The following is an 18,914-nucleotide window of genomic DNA, read 5'->3' as shown; positions in this document are numbered from 1 at the left end:
TCACGCAAAAAAAATGACCCGACTCCGACGACGTCTTTTGCGAATGTAAATAAAATTTCGACAAATTGACCACAGCCACATCTCATTCCGCCAGTCTTGCTCGTATAAAGCTGGTATACAGAGATGGATTTAGCAATTAAGTGCGCTCAGTCTGCATTCCACCTACCAACTGTCACTAATGTCATTCATATGGTGAAAAATTTTCCTTGAAAGCGGTAGCTTTTTGTGCGTTGCTGTAAAAAGTACAGAAACCTGGTAAAAGTGTTAAAAACAGACAAATTTCGAATTTAGATTATGAACGGCGCAGTTGTGATGGTAAGTAGCTATTTTTTGACATATTTAAATATGAGTTAGCAGTGAAAATGCTGCATTGAACAGATTGGTTGAATGTACAGCACCCTTCTGAAATTCATCATGGCGGATGGACTGAGCGCACTGAGCACATCAGTTGCATGTGTGAGTGAATTGATACATGCATTGAAGCATGCTGCTAGTAAACAAAACTTTTTTGAAAAACGTAAAACTTTAAATGAGAATTAATGAAAAATGCCGTCTTATATATTTTTAATTGAATCATTTACCTACTTGTACTTTTCTACTTTGATTTTATTAGAAAGCATTTTTTTATAAAAGAAAATTACTACTTTAACAGGGCGGCAACAACGATTATGCTAGTGGTGGTAGCAATAACAGCAACATGAATGATTCTTCACCCGTGCGTGACGATTACCGAAAGGATGGTTCTGAAGAACCCTCGCCCGTAAAATCTTCATCATCCAAACGAGATAAAGACCGTGACCGTGAGAGTCGGGAAAGCCGTGGAAGAGATCGAGAGAGCCGCGATCGCAGTCGTGACAGAGAGCGTGGTCGTGAGCGTCGTGATCGGGAACGTGACCGTGACCGTGAACGTGGTAAGTACCAATCAATCCTTGCTTTTGAAACATAACGTTGAAATTGGAACAGTCGTGTGCGGGACACTTGCTAGTAGTTTTAATTTTCCGAAATACTTTAACGGATACAGTGTCTCTGCACAATGTTCTACTGGAGATATTTTCTATTGACAGAAAGGCGAGACTGCAATGGAAGTGTAAAATACTGTTTGCTCTCGTTTGTTTTTTAGGTCTCAATCAACCAAATGGGTAATCATGTTAAACTATAAAAACGCTTATTACTATCATCCACAGCGTAGTTGATATAATGCATTTTTGTTATTAATTTTGGACATTCTTATATTTATTTGTTTTTCGACTTTTTCCCACTAATGTTTGGCGGTTTTCTGCTCTTCTGCTTAGATCTTGCAGACTCCGACATAGAACAGATTATTTCCCTGCTACTGCTACCGCAACCACTGCATCCACACTGAGTATAAGTGCAAAGTAATAACAATTGAAAATATGTAGCGATGGCCGAGCGAAACCGTACCATGTGAACGTTTACAACTTTGAAACACTCGAAGACAGAGGTGACTTTCTCTCATCTTCTCTATTTTTCTGTTTCTTTTTACATATTTCTTCGGAAAAAACAGGACTTGTGCAGATAGTGTCGAAAAACGAGTTACCCTGTATTTTGATTTGGTTGAACATTTGGATAACAGTAGTTTCTTACACTCAGTTTCATTGATTTTGTATCCTAAGATCTTGGGCTTTCCTCAAAATTATAACTAATGTGCACCACGCGAAGTTTTCTGCAAAATTATTGTAAATAAACCTGCTGGAATCTGTACGTAAATAAACAACGAAGTAATCTTCGCTGAACAGGCAGAGATAGTTGAAGTAGCCGGGATTGTAGTTACCCGGAAGCTTCCTCCAAAAAACCGCTTAATACGACTTTTCAAGCTATATTGTTAATGAATTGTTTGTTATAGACTAATCTCAAGTTTTTAGTCTTGACCTTGAAATGCGGTCATACGGTCATTTTTGTTGTAAGTTATTAAAAATTGTTCAGTGAGGCGTTATGAACACTCTGCATTTGAAATTTGTGATTCTATTTTATTTTCCCAATATTAGTCACATGTCAACTAAAAGGAAAACATCGTTCGGTTTAAGTTTTTGGTAGCGAACTCGCCAATGTGGAAATAAATTTAATTATTTAAATATTGCATTTAGTATAACCTGTTATTTTAACTGTACCGTCAGATAGAGTAATTTGCAACACTTCAACTTTTTATTTGGTTTAAGTTTAAAAAAAAACAGTTCAAATCCAATTACAATTAGCCAAAATTTATACACTGGTTGGCACTTTTATTTTTAGTGTATCACAACAGGCACAGATCTTCCACATGAATGTAAAGAACGTGCTACTCGAGCCAGACATGCTGATACCTGATCTCAACAACTCACAAATAGCAAGTTGGAGCTTATGTTTTGAGTTTTTAACTTTTACATGTAATAAATAACTTTTCTAGTAGATAGCATGCACAAAACATGATATTGCATCGTTATGGTGTTGCTTTCATATTTGGTATTACTTGAAAATTTGGAAATTGTACAAAATTCTACGTGTCTTCAGAAGGCAATCAAAAAGCAGCTCAGGCTGGTTAACACGTTGCATTTTCACTGACAGTTAAAGTTGGAAGCAAAAACCTTTATCCTTTATCCATTCAACGTTTATCTAAAAGCTTAATCCTTAAAACATCCTTTTACTGTCTGCCCATACGCCCAAGTTATCAAGAAAAACCATTTGAGGTTTGAAATTAAAACTGATGAAAAATAAACACACCCCTATTTTGCGTGCTTTCTACAGTTTCCCTCCACTCTACAATCAAAAAACAACAGTCTGAGCGAAGACTCCAGAACTCAAGACTGGGCATAAAAGGAGGTTCGCATATATACAGCCAAGGATGATACTACTAACGCCATCTCTTATCCCAAAGGTGTTACTGCTGCTTATTAGTGTTAGTGATCGCAACCATCTGAAAGAATGTATGCGTGAGCTGTTGATGTACGATGTCATACAATGATGTCAGTATAGTTGTGATGCTAGAGTGATGGCACATATACAGCCTAAAAGTTACCACCGTCATCCGTAGAGGGCGTACTGACCCTTTTTTTTAACAAGTAGGGAAATCTGCTCAGCTCCTTAGAAGATACGGTGCTATCAGACACCTGGGAAGACAACTCAGGTAGTGTGGGGTTGGCTATCCCGATCCCCCTTAATGGGGCATGAGGATGTCGACCCACTAAAGCCCTACGCGAGTACTGACCCTGTCCGTCGAGATATGACAGAGTGTCAGAGGGAGTCTGAGGTTAAACAACGTCGTCTTAGCCAGAAAAAAGGACATTAACATCTGTAGCACCTATTTTGCATGATAGAACATTCGGAAGCACACCTGGAAACATCCTAATGAAGTGTCTACTCTCAGATCAACTACGTTCTGGTTAACGGAAGGCACTTTTTGAATTTCACGGATGTGCGGTTCTGCCGGGATACAAACAACGGCACGAATCACTGTCTCATAGTAAGCAAGATCCGCCTCAGATTTCGCGTATTTAAATTGAAATCAACGAGGATATGGCTAAACATTCGGCAGTCAGGGTTGATTTGCTCTTTTTACTTCATTTTTGCTCTTTTGACTACAGCGCCTCAACAAAACCGAATTCGAAAAAGTGATTTATACGACAAGTGTAGAGTTAGGTACTTATTATCTACAATATTATTGAAGAAAGTATAGTTTGATCTTTTGTATTTATAGCGTTGCAGAGCTGCAATGCCAATGGTAGGAAAAAGAGTGCTGTTTTGGCTACTAGCGGGGTATCAGCCTCATAGCGCCATAAATATAAAAGATAAAACTATACTTTCTTCAACAATATTGTAGATAATCAACTCTACAATTGGTCTATGCATCACTGTTTCGAATTTTGTTTGACTGGGACGCTGTAGTCAAAAGAGCAAAAATAAAGTAAAATGAGCAAAGCAAGCCTGTCGGCAGTCATCATTGGAAAGAAATTGCCTGCAGAACACTCTCGAAAAGCTGATAAGCGGATCGGCGAGACTTACTTAGAGAGAAACGAACAGTGTAGCATATCCATGATGCAATCAGTACTACAGAGCGTAAAGATTTGAGTACTACTGTAGTAACCACTTCCAGTGAACGACTGACGATAAGGACCAATCCAAAGCTGAAATTTTGGCTGCACAGACCACACATGGAGAGCGATATCGGCATATTATAGCTGCCTAAAAGAATTTAATCGTCGTAAGAAACGCTAACACTGGGATTGCGTTTTTCCGAGGTGGAGAATTGCACAATATAAAAAGCTTCTTTAAACAATTAACGAAATCGGAAACCGGACCGGGTCCTCTCCTGTTATGTGCAACGACAAAGAAGGTAACTGATTACCGAAAGATCGGATATCGCCAGGCTTTGGAAAAACGTTTTGATTCGCTGTTCAATGGTGAGCAAGGTGAAGCCGTCGACAGAAGCAGGATAATGATAGAAGATGATGGACGACCTGCGGAATTTTAGAGAGCTGAGGACCGCCAGAGTGGCTGAAAAGGACTTCCTACGAACTTGTTGGAAGGCATGCCTCATCTACAAAAAGGGTCATCGCCTCGAATGCAGCAATTATCTGGGAATAAATCACCTCTACTGTTCATACAAAAGTCTCTCCCGCATCCTGTTTTATAGATTGATGCTGAAACAATTGCTGATTTTTGTTTTTGATAGGGACGCTCCACGGCGGACCGACATTTTACCACAGATCTTCGATAAATTCTGATGGAAATTTTTAATTTTTTAAAAGTCTTTAAAAATGGAGAATTGCACAGTGGAGATGTGTTCGAGAAAAAAAGGTGAGATAGGTTTGATTTTTAGATGTCAAAAAATTTTTTTTTGAGGATTCCAATGATATCGTGTTTGTTCGTGGCACGTATCTGTTTCTAGCAATTTTAGCCAAAAGAAGGGCATTTTACCCTAGTTTTCGCGATATTGATGAATATAAAAGTCCCTATCTCCGAATTCCGTTGGGATAAATTGATGGTATTTCGTCATAAACCTACTGCTAGCGTACAGGAAAATTGCGAGGTTAGTGCTGCGATCCTATTGACTTTGACCATCTGTCCCAATCGAGATTTAAACATGACGGCTGATTTGTTAAATCAGTGTCATTCCTGGGAATTAACTGGAAAGCCTATGCCGGTTCCCAGTGTTTTTTGTTAATTGAAAACAAAGGGATGAAAGAGCTCTGATAGAGAACAACTCCCAACAGAACAGTGAGTACTTCATACGAAATATATCGCTGTGTTGGACCATTGCAATTATAACTTTATACCAGGTGGTGACGGAAATATCTAACACAAAAAAAACGCCGCCAGAACTGAGGCTGATTATACTCATCAAACTACAACGAGGTGCAGAATGGAAATTCGTAATCCTCGTACGTTTTGATAATATTAGCACATGGGAGAATACATAATATTTGTTTTGTACCACTTGGTTCCGTAGAGTAGAGCTTTAGTCTATCTTCGAACATGATAATTTAATCAAAACACTCCCGATTAAATAATCTGTTGTAGCAAACTATAACAATATTAGCTGTAGGGTAACCAACCTATTTTGGACCCCATAAGAAGCTGTACATAATTTGGACACTTCCATTTAATTTTGCAGTAAGTGTCCAAATTATGTACAGCCGCTGATGGGGTCCAAAATTCGTCGGTTATCCTAATGAGGTTAATTTTTATTTATAAAACGCGCTAGTGACTTCTTTACACTTTACGATCACAACAATGTCTTAAAAAATTTTCAAATATTCAACCAAACCATTAAGCGTTATGTAACTCGTCCGTTTTCGAAACTATGCTGCGTTTTCAATTTTTACAAACAATTTGCCGGTTGGCTCACATCGATGATCTGTATTTCTCTTTTTTCTTTTTCTCTCTTATGTTTGTACTTTCAGATTTTGAACGATAAAAAGGTATGTTCACGACAGAGTCTCAGAGGGGCGTCTTGGTACATTTACTCTGAAACGCTGTTCGATGACTGAATGCCTATGTGGGTTCCCATTCCTTTTCTCACCCGCGAGGAGTCTTCGTATCCTCCTCCCGAATCGCACTGCTGTGTTGGGCAAAGTGCAAGTGCAACGTATTATGCAAATTTTAAAGATTTTTTATTTGTTGAAAACAATTTTGTCTCCTTTTACCAACTTCAACAATCTTGAGTAACTGCATTTATACCTTTCTTTATTGTATTTATTTTTTTCAAAAGGCCCGTTCGAAAATAACATGAAGAAAAGCAATACTTTCAAGCATATCAGCATGTCTACCTGTCGGCAATCTCATAGTTCACAAGTCTGAGCAAACAGAAATCATGGCCGCATCGTATTTAGGCTGCTCGGAGGGCACGGCTCTGTTTCAGGTTAACACGGACCAGGAAAACAACAGTATCGCATTTCCGGAAGCAAATAATTTTCTTTTTTTTTCTCTCTATCTCAAAATACTGAAGACAAACTATGCTAACACAAAGTTAGTGAAGTCTGTGCCCTCCAACGTAGTTGATCGAAATGATCAACTAGCATGCAACGAAAAGCAGTTTTATTAAATTACCCCAGCACACACGAAAGGAAAACCTGTTGATTATTTTACATGGTGTCTATTTTCTTTTGTGTTTTCCATACTTTCAGCCATCTATGTGTTCCCCACTGTTCCAATTTGTCAAGTGTGCACGTGAAGAACAGAGTATTACCGGGAGTACGTACTTCTAACCAAATCAATGTCAATGAATGAAGACTTACTAAAATACCAACTAACAAACGAATATACGTAACTAGAAACATGGATCTCGTGAAATCTGGAAGGGAAAACCAAATCAGCAGCCGGTTTTCAATCAATCGTCGGACTTTTTCTGTATATTTCTATTTCTCTTTCCATCTCTGTGTCTCCTTTTGTTTTTTGTTTCTCTCTTTATAATCGTCATTGCCGCATGCCCATTTCCATCATCAACACTGAAAGCATTTGTCGATGCCTGTTTGTAATCATACCCGTAATCAACAACACCCATGCTAATAGCGGAAATGTCAATCAGTCAACGTAAGAGCGCATCTTTCTGAGTAAATCTTGTATCAGCGAGGCAACCATTTACCACAACAGAAACAACTAAAAATTCAAATGCTAAAACACAATCTCTCGATTAATCCATATAATTTTTCTATTTGTTTTATTTATTTTCAGGATCTCTATTTCTCTCGTATATTTTTTTTCTGTTTTTGTTTTCGTTCTTTTTTATCTCTCGAACATTCTACCCTCGATAAAAAGACACGAAACATTGAATGTGTTCCCCTTCTGCCCCACTACTACTACTACTACTTCGAGATCATTTTCGACTGATAATTAACCTCTACTACACAGCAACCACCACGCTTCCCACGCAGAGGTGTGTGAAGTGCGGCATAAAAAACTCATAATCTGAAAAAAGGGGGATGCACCCGCAGAAAAGGTTAGCTTTGCATTTCTACTAAATCGGTTTTAGTTATTTGTTGGAACAGTCACATCCTACTGATCTGTAGACCCTCGTATTCTATCCGGCGATGTTAGATGAGATATAAGAAGGAGGAAGTTTAGCGATACATGTATGTTATTATACAGTATACTATACAGTATAATTATGTTCTTGTCAGTTTTCTGATTCTGATTCCGGCAAAACGTACAGGGTTTGTCCGAAAAGTCATATCAGTGGTCGTATTGTGGAGCGACAAGCAAAGTGCTCGAACGAGTCAGGTTCCCGAACATCCGGAAAGTAAGAAGAGGATTTGCTGTAAAACTCGTAATTTTCACTGCGGACTTGACCAGTTTTTTCAATAGGAATATTTTGCATCAATGAGCATTACTGCTGTATTACTGCTTGTACGAAAGTAGAAAAGTAATGTTATGTCTGTCCTTATTTTCTGCGAATCACTCGTTCGAAAATTCCCGGATACTTTTTCATTTCGACGTATCTGACAATGAGTGATTCTTTTCGTGTCTCCTCTCTTCCGCTTTTTACGGCGATACAAATGGATTTTAGCGCATCAGCTTTGCACGAATCGGTTGCCGCAGACCTAGTGTGACCTAGTGACCTAGCTAAATGTTTTGAAAATTTTGTTTTCAATGCTTTAGTTTCGCCGTAAAAAGCGGAAGAGAGGAGACACGAAGAGAATCTCTCATTGTCAGATACGTCGAAATGAAAAAGTACCCGAGAATTGACTTTCACCTCTACTGAATCCAACAGCACGCTGCAACATATAGTCGCTTCACAATAAAATCACTAATATTAGTTTTCGACACAATCTTGAATATCCATCAGTGGTACTTTTATCTCAAACACCTCCAATGATTAAATAACGTATCATGATCTATTCATTCAATTTTGTTGTTTAGTTAAAGGTACTTGAACTCAAGGACTTTTCAATGAGAGATTCTCTTGGTCTCTTCGCTCTTCTGGCTATTACGGTGATGTAAATTGAATGCGATACGTGAATCGGTGGCTATCTTCAGTGAGGTCAGCAATCGATTCTTGCAAAGCAGATGCGTTCAAATGCATTTGCTGTGATAAGTGGAAGAGAGCAGAGATGAGAATCCTCTCATCTTCGTAAATACAAAAGATAGTGTAATATTTTATAGATCATAACTAGTTTGAATAGTGTTCCACACAAACCGTTTTTCAAATTTTGGTTGAGGTTTTATACAAGTAAACGAAAAGCAAGGATTTCTCAGCATTTTGTAGAAATGTCCCCGCCCGAGATTGTTAAGGATCTACAGGATCTCCCGACAACTAAAACGTTAGGGATATACGGGTCAAACCGTTTAAGCACAATGATTAAAAATGGCGTACCATGCAATGGTATTTGCGGTAGCGTAAAACACCCGCAACTTTAATGTGCCACTCGATCGTATACAACGAATTGAAACTACAGACTTCAAAAGAATAAGCAAGAATTTATCGATTATCGCTGTATAAAGTTGTCGAAAGTACCCTGAACTCGTCTGCACGGAGTCAATTTGGTGGAAAAAGGTTAACGTTTCAACACGGCATCGTCCAGTCGAACGATTCGTCTCGACTCAGTCAGTGTGTAGATATTGATTGAATCGGGGTTAACAAATTCTCGAAAATATTGAAAAATATCGGCAGAACATTAAGAACCACAGTATTTCAATGCACGTTGAAACAAATAAACCACGGTCCAGCGGTCGACTCATTCGAGTTATTTAATAGAATCCTGTCGTACTCAAGTTTTATGGGCGTTGTTATGGCTCTATCCTGTAAGTCACGTCGAGTGTCACTTTGCTCGACTGATCTACTTTTGGTATTATAAAACTTGCGCTCGCCACGATTCTATCGCGTAACTGAGACGACCGCTCAATGAATGAAAATTACTCGACTTGAATACTGCGATCACTTCATTCGACTCGACAGTAACTGAGTCGAGTTGCATTACTCGACTCGACTTTGATAGAAGGAACTTAATACGACGATTAATTGATATATTAATCGAACAAAGTGACGTTCGATTTGACTTACATAGTAGGCTCCTTAAGGTGTGTTTAGATTGGCAACATGTGGCACGCAACTTTTTTCAAACTGTTGCCCGATGTTTGCAAGCAACATGGCAACGTACATAAATGTTCAGGTGGCAACATCAGAAGCAACATTGAGTAACAACTAGCAGTTTAAATGTACGTTTAGAATGAAGCTGCTGAATCGCTCTTTTAGTAAATTTCTTTCTATTGCTTTGATCAAATCCAAATTCGTAACACTTGCACTAAATCAAGTTGATGTAATTCATTCAGAATCTTCAATCAAATCGAAGAATAGAAACGGAAAATTGGAAAAGGGTATTTTTTTAAATTTATACAGATTGCGCCGATTACGGGTTCCAGAATTTTAATTTGATTATGGAGTCAACGTTCAAGTACTTTTGTGTATGGACATTTTTACGCCGATCAATATTTTGACCTATCGCAATACCGTCTGATTATCACTTATTACCCGTGCTGAAATGTTGTTTTCATTAATATTTCCCTTTATGCTTTTACTACTACTTTTCAAAAAATCTCGCTCACTAGAACCAGGATATACGGAGACTAGTTATAATCTGGTTCAGCTTCATTGCGCACCTCGAGCCAGTACCATACTTGCAACTAGACCCGGCTAGAGGCTTCATATCGTCGGTAAAGCAGATTTCAACACAAAGTGATGGCTTTTTTTCCTTACTACTTTGTATCACCAATCTCGTTCCTATGGCTGGGTGGAACAAGTTATTAACCAGCAGGACATGAGAAGTTGTATAATTTGCCCTGGCAAGCGGTTTCATTGTTGGTAAATGTGAAGAATATTGAGGGGTATGATCAAAACCCATGCTAAAGTCACTTCGAATTGTACTGTGTTTCGAATCCACAACCAACTGCTTGTTAAGGCGGATTCGGCAACCTTGCGGCTACAACTGGGTCCCACCGGTGATGTACTCACGAACTAAAACTATTTTTCAAAAATGTTCCGATGTTCTCGAACATCGCTTATTTAAAAAATACATAAGTTTTTGAGCAAAATAATGAATGACGTTTGGAGAATTAATGGTATCGCTTTGCTGATAACAGGAAAGGACGCTATTATTCCTATTATTCAACCTCATAAGACGTCAGCAGTAGTAAAGTTGGTTTCATCAAAATTTTCTTATTTCATATTACAACTTTAATCAATTGGCAAACAATTTTCAACTTTTTCTCGAGTTTAATATACGCGTATTGTTGAAATGTTTGCGTTTTATGAAAAAAAAAACCGCGACGGCTCAGTAACACGACCAAAATGTTGAAATCTTTTCAGACCTAAACGTTCAGCACACTGACGCGGTTCATGTCGGTGTGATAAAACCGGCTGATAGCCCGAGGCTAGCCGGGATCGATTCCATGATGCTGAGCCGGCCAAGGGCAACATCAACAGCCTTGAAATTAAGTACTGCTGTTAACTCATAGTTTACATTTTACATTAGAAACATTAGCAATGCATTTTTTTCAATAAATGATCGGTATCCGAGGTAAGAACGACAACTGTGGACACCGATCTTTTTTGTTCCTCACAGTGTATATCGTAATTTTTATTACAATCGCTAAAATTAGATAATTTTTTAGTTGTCAAGGCTTATGTAGTACCTGTTGGTTTTTACAATATAATATTGGAATAATGAATAATCGTAAAATTATACGAAAGTATCTTAACCATAGCGTGCAACAGTGTTGATTGTCTGAACATCTTATTACTAATACCAGCTCCGTTCAGTTATCCTAAAGTGATCAACGTAATTACCATCTTGAGTAGCCCTAGGAGGGGACGTGTCAACCGATTTCTTATTATAATCCTAAAGGGAAACGCGAAATCCCTTTTAAAACTCTTACTTGTGATGCTATGCTGTGAAACTTTGTCAAAGTATTTTACTTACAGTTATACCTAGTTTATTTTGTAACTTTGTAATCAAAAGTGCGTTACATTCCGATGCAAGAGACCAAGCAACAACATACTGTAAATGTTGTAATTTTACGAAAAAACGGTTCGAATCGTATCAGGACAGAAAGAAAGCGAACGGAAAACTAAAGATGGGATGAATAAATCAGTAGCCCGGATATCATTTGCTAAAATGCGACACTGCAAGCCTTTGGACCTGCTCTCTTCGTTGTCCTTATGAAATTCAGTTCAGAGGTTCTCTGTAGATCTCTTTTTTTTGTAATAATAATTCTGCAGTTTTTGCGTGTTCCCTGGCGAAAGTCCCACTTTTCACAGGCGTAGAGATATTCGAGCGTCATATGTTCCGAAGACAGCCAAGATTCCCTTGGTCATCTTGTTGCGTACGACTATAGTTAGTCTTTGTACCACCATATGGTATTTTCCGATTACCAAGATATGGATAGGCTTCCTCTTGCTCAACTTGTTACCTCGCTATGGTAAAGTTAGTTGGATTGCCAGTGTTCAGGACTGTACACATAGTCTATGCTGCATTGACTATGACACTAGCTTCCTGGGCACTTTCGGTGAGTTTATTCTACTTCTTTTCTTCTCGGGCAGCTGTCAATGCGGACTTTCGCCTCTCTCCGTTCGTCGATAATCTTCCAAGTTTCATCGGAAATTCACTCACTTCGGTCATTGCATTATTCATTATTCTTCAGTCGGCAAACGTCATTACGACAGTCAATTATTAATGGAGTGCAAACAAGATGTGGATCGAATAGAACATCGGCGCTACGTTTGTTGCGTACACCAAGAAGGCTGGTTTTCTGTTCGGCCATCACGAAAAACCCACGTGATCCTACGTGCTGCGCGATGGAAGAAGAGCGAATCATCAATCAGATACTTGCAAACGGTAAAGTGAGACTTTCCCACGAAAACACTATTGCACACGAAAGCATATGACAGCGAAAGGGAGCGAGCGTTCTTCTCATATTGAAGGTAAAAACCTTCAAAAGAATGACAAAAACGAAGAAGACCCCGTTACCTCTTTTTGATCGTCGCGTTGTTCGCATTTTCACTTCTTTTTTGTGGCAGAACTCTAAACAGCGTTCCGTTTTCGCTCATCTCTCTTAAGGCCCAAACAGAATGCAGCGTTAACGCATCCGTCAGCGTCAATTTGACAGTAAACCCATGGGAAAACTGTCAGAATAACGCTGACGGACGCGTTGACGCAGAATTCTGTTTGGGCCTTTAGGCCGTGGCGTCCGATGACGCATTCATGGCCCGCGTTGATTGAGCCAATATTCTTATGGAGTCGCATAAATCGATTTGGCGGCCGCATGTGTCATTGGTCTTAATAAGTATCCAACTCCTGTATCCCGCGTAGATGCCCCTAACATTCGCTGTTCTAGGATCCTCGTCAACGGCGCTCATCCAACGGGAGCGGAGTCTACCTCGAAGTCGTCGGCCTCCGTCAGGTTCTCTCTGAATATTGTTTTCGCATATCTGTCATCCGGTATCCTTGCTTCGTGACCTGCCCACTGCAGTCTGGTTAATGCCTGAATATCATACTAAGTGATTGATAATATTGTTACTCATAGGTAGCATTAATAAATTGATCAATCATTATGTGATATCAAAACGGAAATTAGCAGCTAAAGCTAAAATGCCCTACAATTGTGTGTGACCCATGATTGTAGACTGTACTACTTGGTATATTTCGCGATTCAGGCGCCTGCACCACACTCCTTCTGATATGCCCCAGAAATGCCAAGAACCCGTCTTTCAACGTCATCGTTTCGTGGCCCTAGAGTACCATCGGAAGAATTAGCATCTTACAGAGCGCGAGTCTCGTACGGAGTTGTAGGCTACACACATTTGAAAAAAAGCACCGAATTCGGTAAAATTTGCCGAAATCTCAACAGCTGAACGTTCGGTTAAATTTTTTATGATACCAAACGTTACTAAAGTTCCGTAAACGTCGACAAGTACCACCGACATTTTTACCGACCGTTCGGCTGTTAAAATTTCGGTGCATTTTACCAAATATTTTAAGTGTGTACGGATCTCAGCAGGCCACGCAATCTGTAGTAGGCCCTGTTGGCAGCCGTTATTGGATTTTTTACTTCACGGGTTACATTGTTGTCACATGTCACTGACATATCAAGGTAAATAGTTTGGTCGACCACTTCAAAAATATCTAAAATCACCACAGTTCCAACATCCGAAGAGCTACCACGCTCTCTGATAGCCGCCATATACTTCGTTTTGGTAAGCCCTCGCAACTTACTCCTTAAGATGCGTGTACGCGTCTTCCACAGTTGTGCGGTTAAAACCGATGACATCGATTGCGCCCGCGAACCCTGCGAGCACGTGACATTTCGTGATGATGGTACCGCTTCTTTGCAACCATGTTCTTCGTATAGCAACTTCCAATGCAATGTTGAACAGAATAGCAATCTCGATTGTCCGTCAATTTGCTTCAAACTATCTAACGTCACAAACGAGTCTCACGCTTGATTTCGAACCATCAGGGGTTGCCCGTATCAGCCTAATCAGCTTTGTTAGAAAACCATGTTCAAGCATAATCCGACACAGCTAATTTTGATTAATTGAATCGTACGCCGCCTTGAAGTCTATAAACAAATTCCAACTTCTACGGAGGTTAACATAAGTTAATGAGTCCCAAATGTGCTTCATATTTAGCAAAAAAGAGATGTTGATATTTGACTACTTTTGCGCATTTATTCACAATGTATTTTTTTTATCCGATAATTCATATAATCAACCAATATTCGTTGCCTTACTTACCGTGCCAACACCATATTTAAGACAGTGTCTAATTCTGGACCGCTGCAGATATTTCTCAAATATTGACAGAATTCTATAATATAAAATCATGAAATGTAATAATTAAATCGTTTAAATAACTAGAATTTTGGTAATATTTTAGAACACGGTCCTGACATGGATTGAAAAATGATTGAATGTTTTTCGGTGCTGCTGAAATGAAGGCGGTTGGTTTATTCACTTGCCAAATAGCATCTGATCAGAAGCTTAATTTACCGTTGCTGTGCCAGTCGGCTCTTCCGTTCTAGCCGTTAAAAGGAAACTTTGGGAAGCGATCAGCTCGACCAAAGCCATTCTGATTTCTATTGTGATTTTCGATCTGCATGGGTTAATCGTGCTATATTCTGATCAGATTTTGTGTTATGAATTCTTATCAAACTGTATGTTTTCACTGGTATTGACTGGAATTCAGAAAGAAATTTGTCATCGTATAAAATATGAAGCGGCAATAGACGGAAAATTTACCACAGAAATTTTCACCGGGGAGGGAAGGGTGTGATTGGGTATTATTAGATAACAACAATTTTCAGAGCGCCTTTTATCAACACGTGCCCAAGAGGTGTTCAGACAGTCAACTTTTTGCGAGGAACTAGGCTTCACAACAGTCGTCGAGAGCTGAGAAATAAATTTTAACTCGCTCGGCCGCTTGCAGATGTACTAATACTAAGTTGTCTCTTCCTAGATTCAAAAATTCCGGCTTATATTGCACAGCCGGTGTACGATTTACGTCAATCGGGAGATGTTGCGTTCGGTCCAGGAACACGCTCGGCTCTTCTTGGTATATTAGGTGGAGCATTGCCACGTTTGACTACCGAACAGCATGAACTGGTTACTCGGGCCAAAAAGTATGCCATGGAGCAAAGCATCAAGATGGTGCTGATGAAGCAAACTCTTGCCCATCAACAGCAGCAGCTGGCCAGCCAACGTACTCAAGTGCAGCGACAGCAAGCACTAGCACTGATGTGCAGGTAAGTTTCACTGCATTTTTATGCGTTCCAGCAGATAATGATGTTAGCTATTGTTTTCTGGGACAAAACCGTTGAGTCCTAGTTGCAAACACTAGATGAATTCCGCTTTTGTATGACCATTGTGCTGATAAGATCTGATATTTCAATCAGAAACAAAAAGAAAAAAATAGTGGTAACAATTTATTGATAATCTTTAATTTACGTCTTGTAGAGTTTACGTTGGTAGTATTTCGTTCGAACTTAAGGAAGATACTATCCGGGCTGCCTTTCTTCCGTTTGGCCCCATCAAATCCATCAACATGTCTTGGGATCCAATCACGCAGAAACATAAGGGATTCGCATTTGTGGAGTACGAAATTCCAGAAGGAGCACAATTGGCCCTGGAACAAATGAATGGAGCTATGCTGGGAGGACGCAACATCAAGGTTGGCCGTCCGAGCAATATGCCTCAAGCGCAACAAGTGATCGATGAAATTCAAGAGGAAGCAAAGAACTATAATCGCATCTACATCGCTTCCATTCATCCGGATTTAACCGAGGAGGACATTAAGAGTGTATTCGAAGCCTTCGGGCCAATTGTAATTTGCAAGATGTCTCAAGGTAGTGCCGCGCATACGCACAAAGGATATGCGTTTATCGAGTATCAGACGAATCAGTCGGCAATAGAAGCTATTGCAAGCATGAATCTCTTTGATCTTGGTGGACAGTTGTTAAGGTGAGTTATTTTTGTTATTATTACGATGATTTCGAATCTCTAGTGGTAGAGGTTGTTAGAGGTAACAGGATCGTAGCACTGGTCCTGTAATTGACTGCGCAGTCTGTCGAACAGAATAACAGAATTCCATTGGAATGTAGTGCCAGGACTTTGCTTCGATTTACGATTAATGGTTATTCAATGAGTTTATACCGTTTTTAGGGTTGGTCGTTCGATTACACCGCCAAACGCACTGATGGGTCCAGCTGCTAACTCGGCGATGCCAACGGCAGCTGCCGTCGCTGCAGCTGCAGCCACAGCTAAAATCCAAGCTATGGACGCCGTTGCAACCAACGCCGTGTTGGGTCTGTCGGCTGCAACGCCGACCCTAAAGGTTGGGCTTGGTGCCCTTCCGATTGCGCAGACGATCACCACGGCTGGCAATGCAAACCTAGTTGCGCAAGCGCAGTTAGCGGCTGCAGGTCAGACGGCTGTAATTGCCCAGCCCGGATTACTTGTTCCACCAGTAACCAATGTGACTACTTTGCAATCATCGCTGCTGGTTAATCCCGTATTGGCTAGTGCAGCTAAACCATTGCAGTCAGTATTGAGTGGAGCTAATCCGGCTGCGGTTGCTGCAGCAACTGCCGCTGCTGCAGTTGCAGCAGCTGCGGCAGCGGCCAATCCAAACGCAACGGCCGAGGAAGTGCTAAAGAAGGCTCAAGAGAAACAGCAGGAAGAATTGCAGAAAAAATTGCTGGAAGAAGGGGAACCGCAAACATTACAACAGCAAGAAACTATGTCGATCAAAGGGCAGAGTGCTCGTCATTTAGTGATGCAGCGTCTGATGCGTCCACGTGAAAGTAAAGTTGTCATTTTGCGAAACATGGTTGGCCCCGAGGACGTAGACGAATCGCTGCAGGAAGAGATTCAGGATGAGTGTGGTAAATATGGAATTGTGGAGCGGGTCATTATCTACAAGGAGCGCCAGTCCGAAGGCGATTATGCCGAGGACGACAACACTGATGTAATTGTCAAGATTTTTGTCGAATTCTCACAGGCCACCGAGGCAGATAAAGCCCGCGAAGCACTTCATGGTCGCTACTTCGCCGGCCGACTGGTCAAGGCGGAATCCTACGACCAAGCGCTCTTTGACCACGGCGATCTTTCTGGTTAAAGACGCAGCATATGACGAAGAGCGTGACCACACTCTGATCCACGATGAATCCCCGAATGTGAAGCGTTTCGTGCTCCCTGTAAGCAGCAACTGAAAGTGTATTTCCACCCCAGCGTCAGTCAGGATTAAGAAAAAAAAGTGTATGACCTATTTTACTATTCAATATTACTCGTAGAGCATGAAAAGAGAAAAAAATGCACACGCAAAATATATATCTACAAAGTACACACACGCGTTGAGTCACATTCAAACAAAGCTAAACGATTGATTTTCGAATCATAATTTAATTCTAGCTTACTAATTTAATTGTACATATAATACATTTACGCTTCTTGCATAAAACACGCAAATAAATAACATTATTATTGAGAAGCTCAAACGTGCTTTTACTATTAATTTATTTCTCCCTTTTGCCTTTCCCGGGCATGACCTCATATTCTTCGTACTCAGGAAATGACCCCATTCCGGTTCTTCCCTTTTCCAACTCTTGCACGTCCTTCGGCTTGCCATATTTCTGGTCCAGTTCTGCTGCGTTACGTTCCTTCATCTTCATAATTGCCAGATTTTGTGCCAACTCTTCCGGTGTCGGTGGTAGCTTTCTGTTTTTAAAAATCAAATTAAGATAAATTTTAGATTTGACCGATCAGTCGCCTTCGCTATTTACCTTCGACCACGTAGCCAAGCTTCCCATTCAGCGGTAATTTCTTGGTCATAAGTTTCCTTTGTGGTCGGCTCGAACCACCGTTGGTTTCTGCGCTGGCCAAGCGAGGCGTTCGCCGGTATTTCGTAGTACTTGTTTCCGAAATAATCCTCGCCCACAAAGTTCCCTTTATATTGACGAGGCTTTAGCGAGTTTATAAAATTGGTAAATATCATTTTAATTACACCTCGCGATGGTGGATTAGACATTGCGTTTCTACAAAATAGCAACTGTTCGGCTTTTCTTTTTTTTTTTTTTGAAGGAAAATCGAACGTGTAATAACAAAAGTTACATAAAATTTTAATAATAAAACTGAATATTTTGATAAACAAACTGTATTGACAGTGACAGTTGGTACTGATGCAGTGAGGTCTGAGTTGTTGTGTGGGTGTGGAATGAAGCGAGAAAGAGTCCGTGATGACGGTGCTGCTCATATTTCTCAGGGGTAAGAAAAACAGGGAAAAAAGTATTTTTGGTTCAACACGTTTTTCACACACACTGAGTCATTTCCTTATTCAAGTATTAGTATTCAAGCGTCATACACTCTAATAGAAAAGAACACAAAATTTAATGTAAAAATTTTTAAAAAAAGAAGTCTCCCTTGACTGTTTATTTAGTCCACGATTTAGTCCAATGTAGCAATTCCATCATATTGAGAAAAACAAGGTTGAGGTTCGTCGCATTAAATTTTAAATTGTCTCAAAATGAGACAATTTCCAAACATTTATTCAACGTGACTAATAAATAATAATGTTCCACATTCAGCTGAAATTATAAAAATTTAATTAAAATTAAACAGTTTTGGTTTACTATAGAAAGTCACTTTAGATTGTTTACCCACTCATGCTGCACTTTAGACCCATATGACACAACATAAATAATTAACCCTCTACCGGGCAAGGCCATCTGTAGAGGCTAGAGGGCACATCGCTGTGAGCTCACCAGTGTGAGCCCAATGTGAGTCCTATCCTACTGACACAATGTGGTTTAAAAAGTGTGGCAGATCCCAGTAAACCATTTGGTTTGTATATCTCGATTGCAACTGAGGTATACAAAATCATATCTGAACGAAAAAGTTATATTTCACGCCATATAAGAATATATATGTACCAAAG

At 39.9% G+C, this 18,914-nt stretch overlaps 2 protein-coding genes across 2 annotated transcripts; one reads left to right on the top strand and one right to left on the bottom strand.

Annotated features, from left to right (window-relative positions):
* Positions 1-203: 203 nt before the first annotated feature.
* LOC128738557 (poly(U)-binding-splicing factor half pint) lies at positions 204-17,467 on the top strand. Its single transcript, XM_053833782.1, has 5 exons — positions 204-315; positions 653-911; positions 14,943-15,228; positions 15,440-15,943; positions 16,145-17,467. The coding sequence occupies exons 1-5, from the start codon at positions 295-297 to the stop codon at positions 17,097-17,099; spliced, it is 2,025 nt and encodes a 674-aa protein (XP_053689757.1). The 5' UTR covers positions 204-294; the 3' UTR covers positions 17,100-17,467.
* Positions 17,370-18,116, bottom strand: LOC128738558 (NADH dehydrogenase [ubiquinone] 1 alpha subcomplex assembly factor 2). The gene is made up of 2 exons (XM_053833783.1): positions 17,764-18,116; positions 17,370-17,698 (listed from the first exon to the last, which is right to left on the bottom strand). Exons 1-2 carry the CDS (start codon positions 18,006-18,008, stop codon positions 17,497-17,499), a joined length of 447 nt encoding a protein of 148 aa, XP_053689758.1. The 5' UTR covers positions 18,009-18,116; the 3' UTR covers positions 17,370-17,496.
* Between the last annotated feature and the right edge of the window lie 798 nt (positions 18,117-18,914).

The sequence above is a fragment of the Sabethes cyaneus genome, chromosome 2 (genome assembly GCF_943734655.1).
Source record: "Sabethes cyaneus chromosome 2, idSabCyanKW18_F2, whole genome shotgun sequence".
Classification (NCBI taxonomy): Eukaryota; Metazoa; Arthropoda; class Insecta; order Diptera; family Culicidae; genus Sabethes; species Sabethes cyaneus.
The sequence above is the reverse complement of the archived record's forward strand: the minus strand, read 5'-3'. Positions and strand labels throughout refer to the sequence as shown.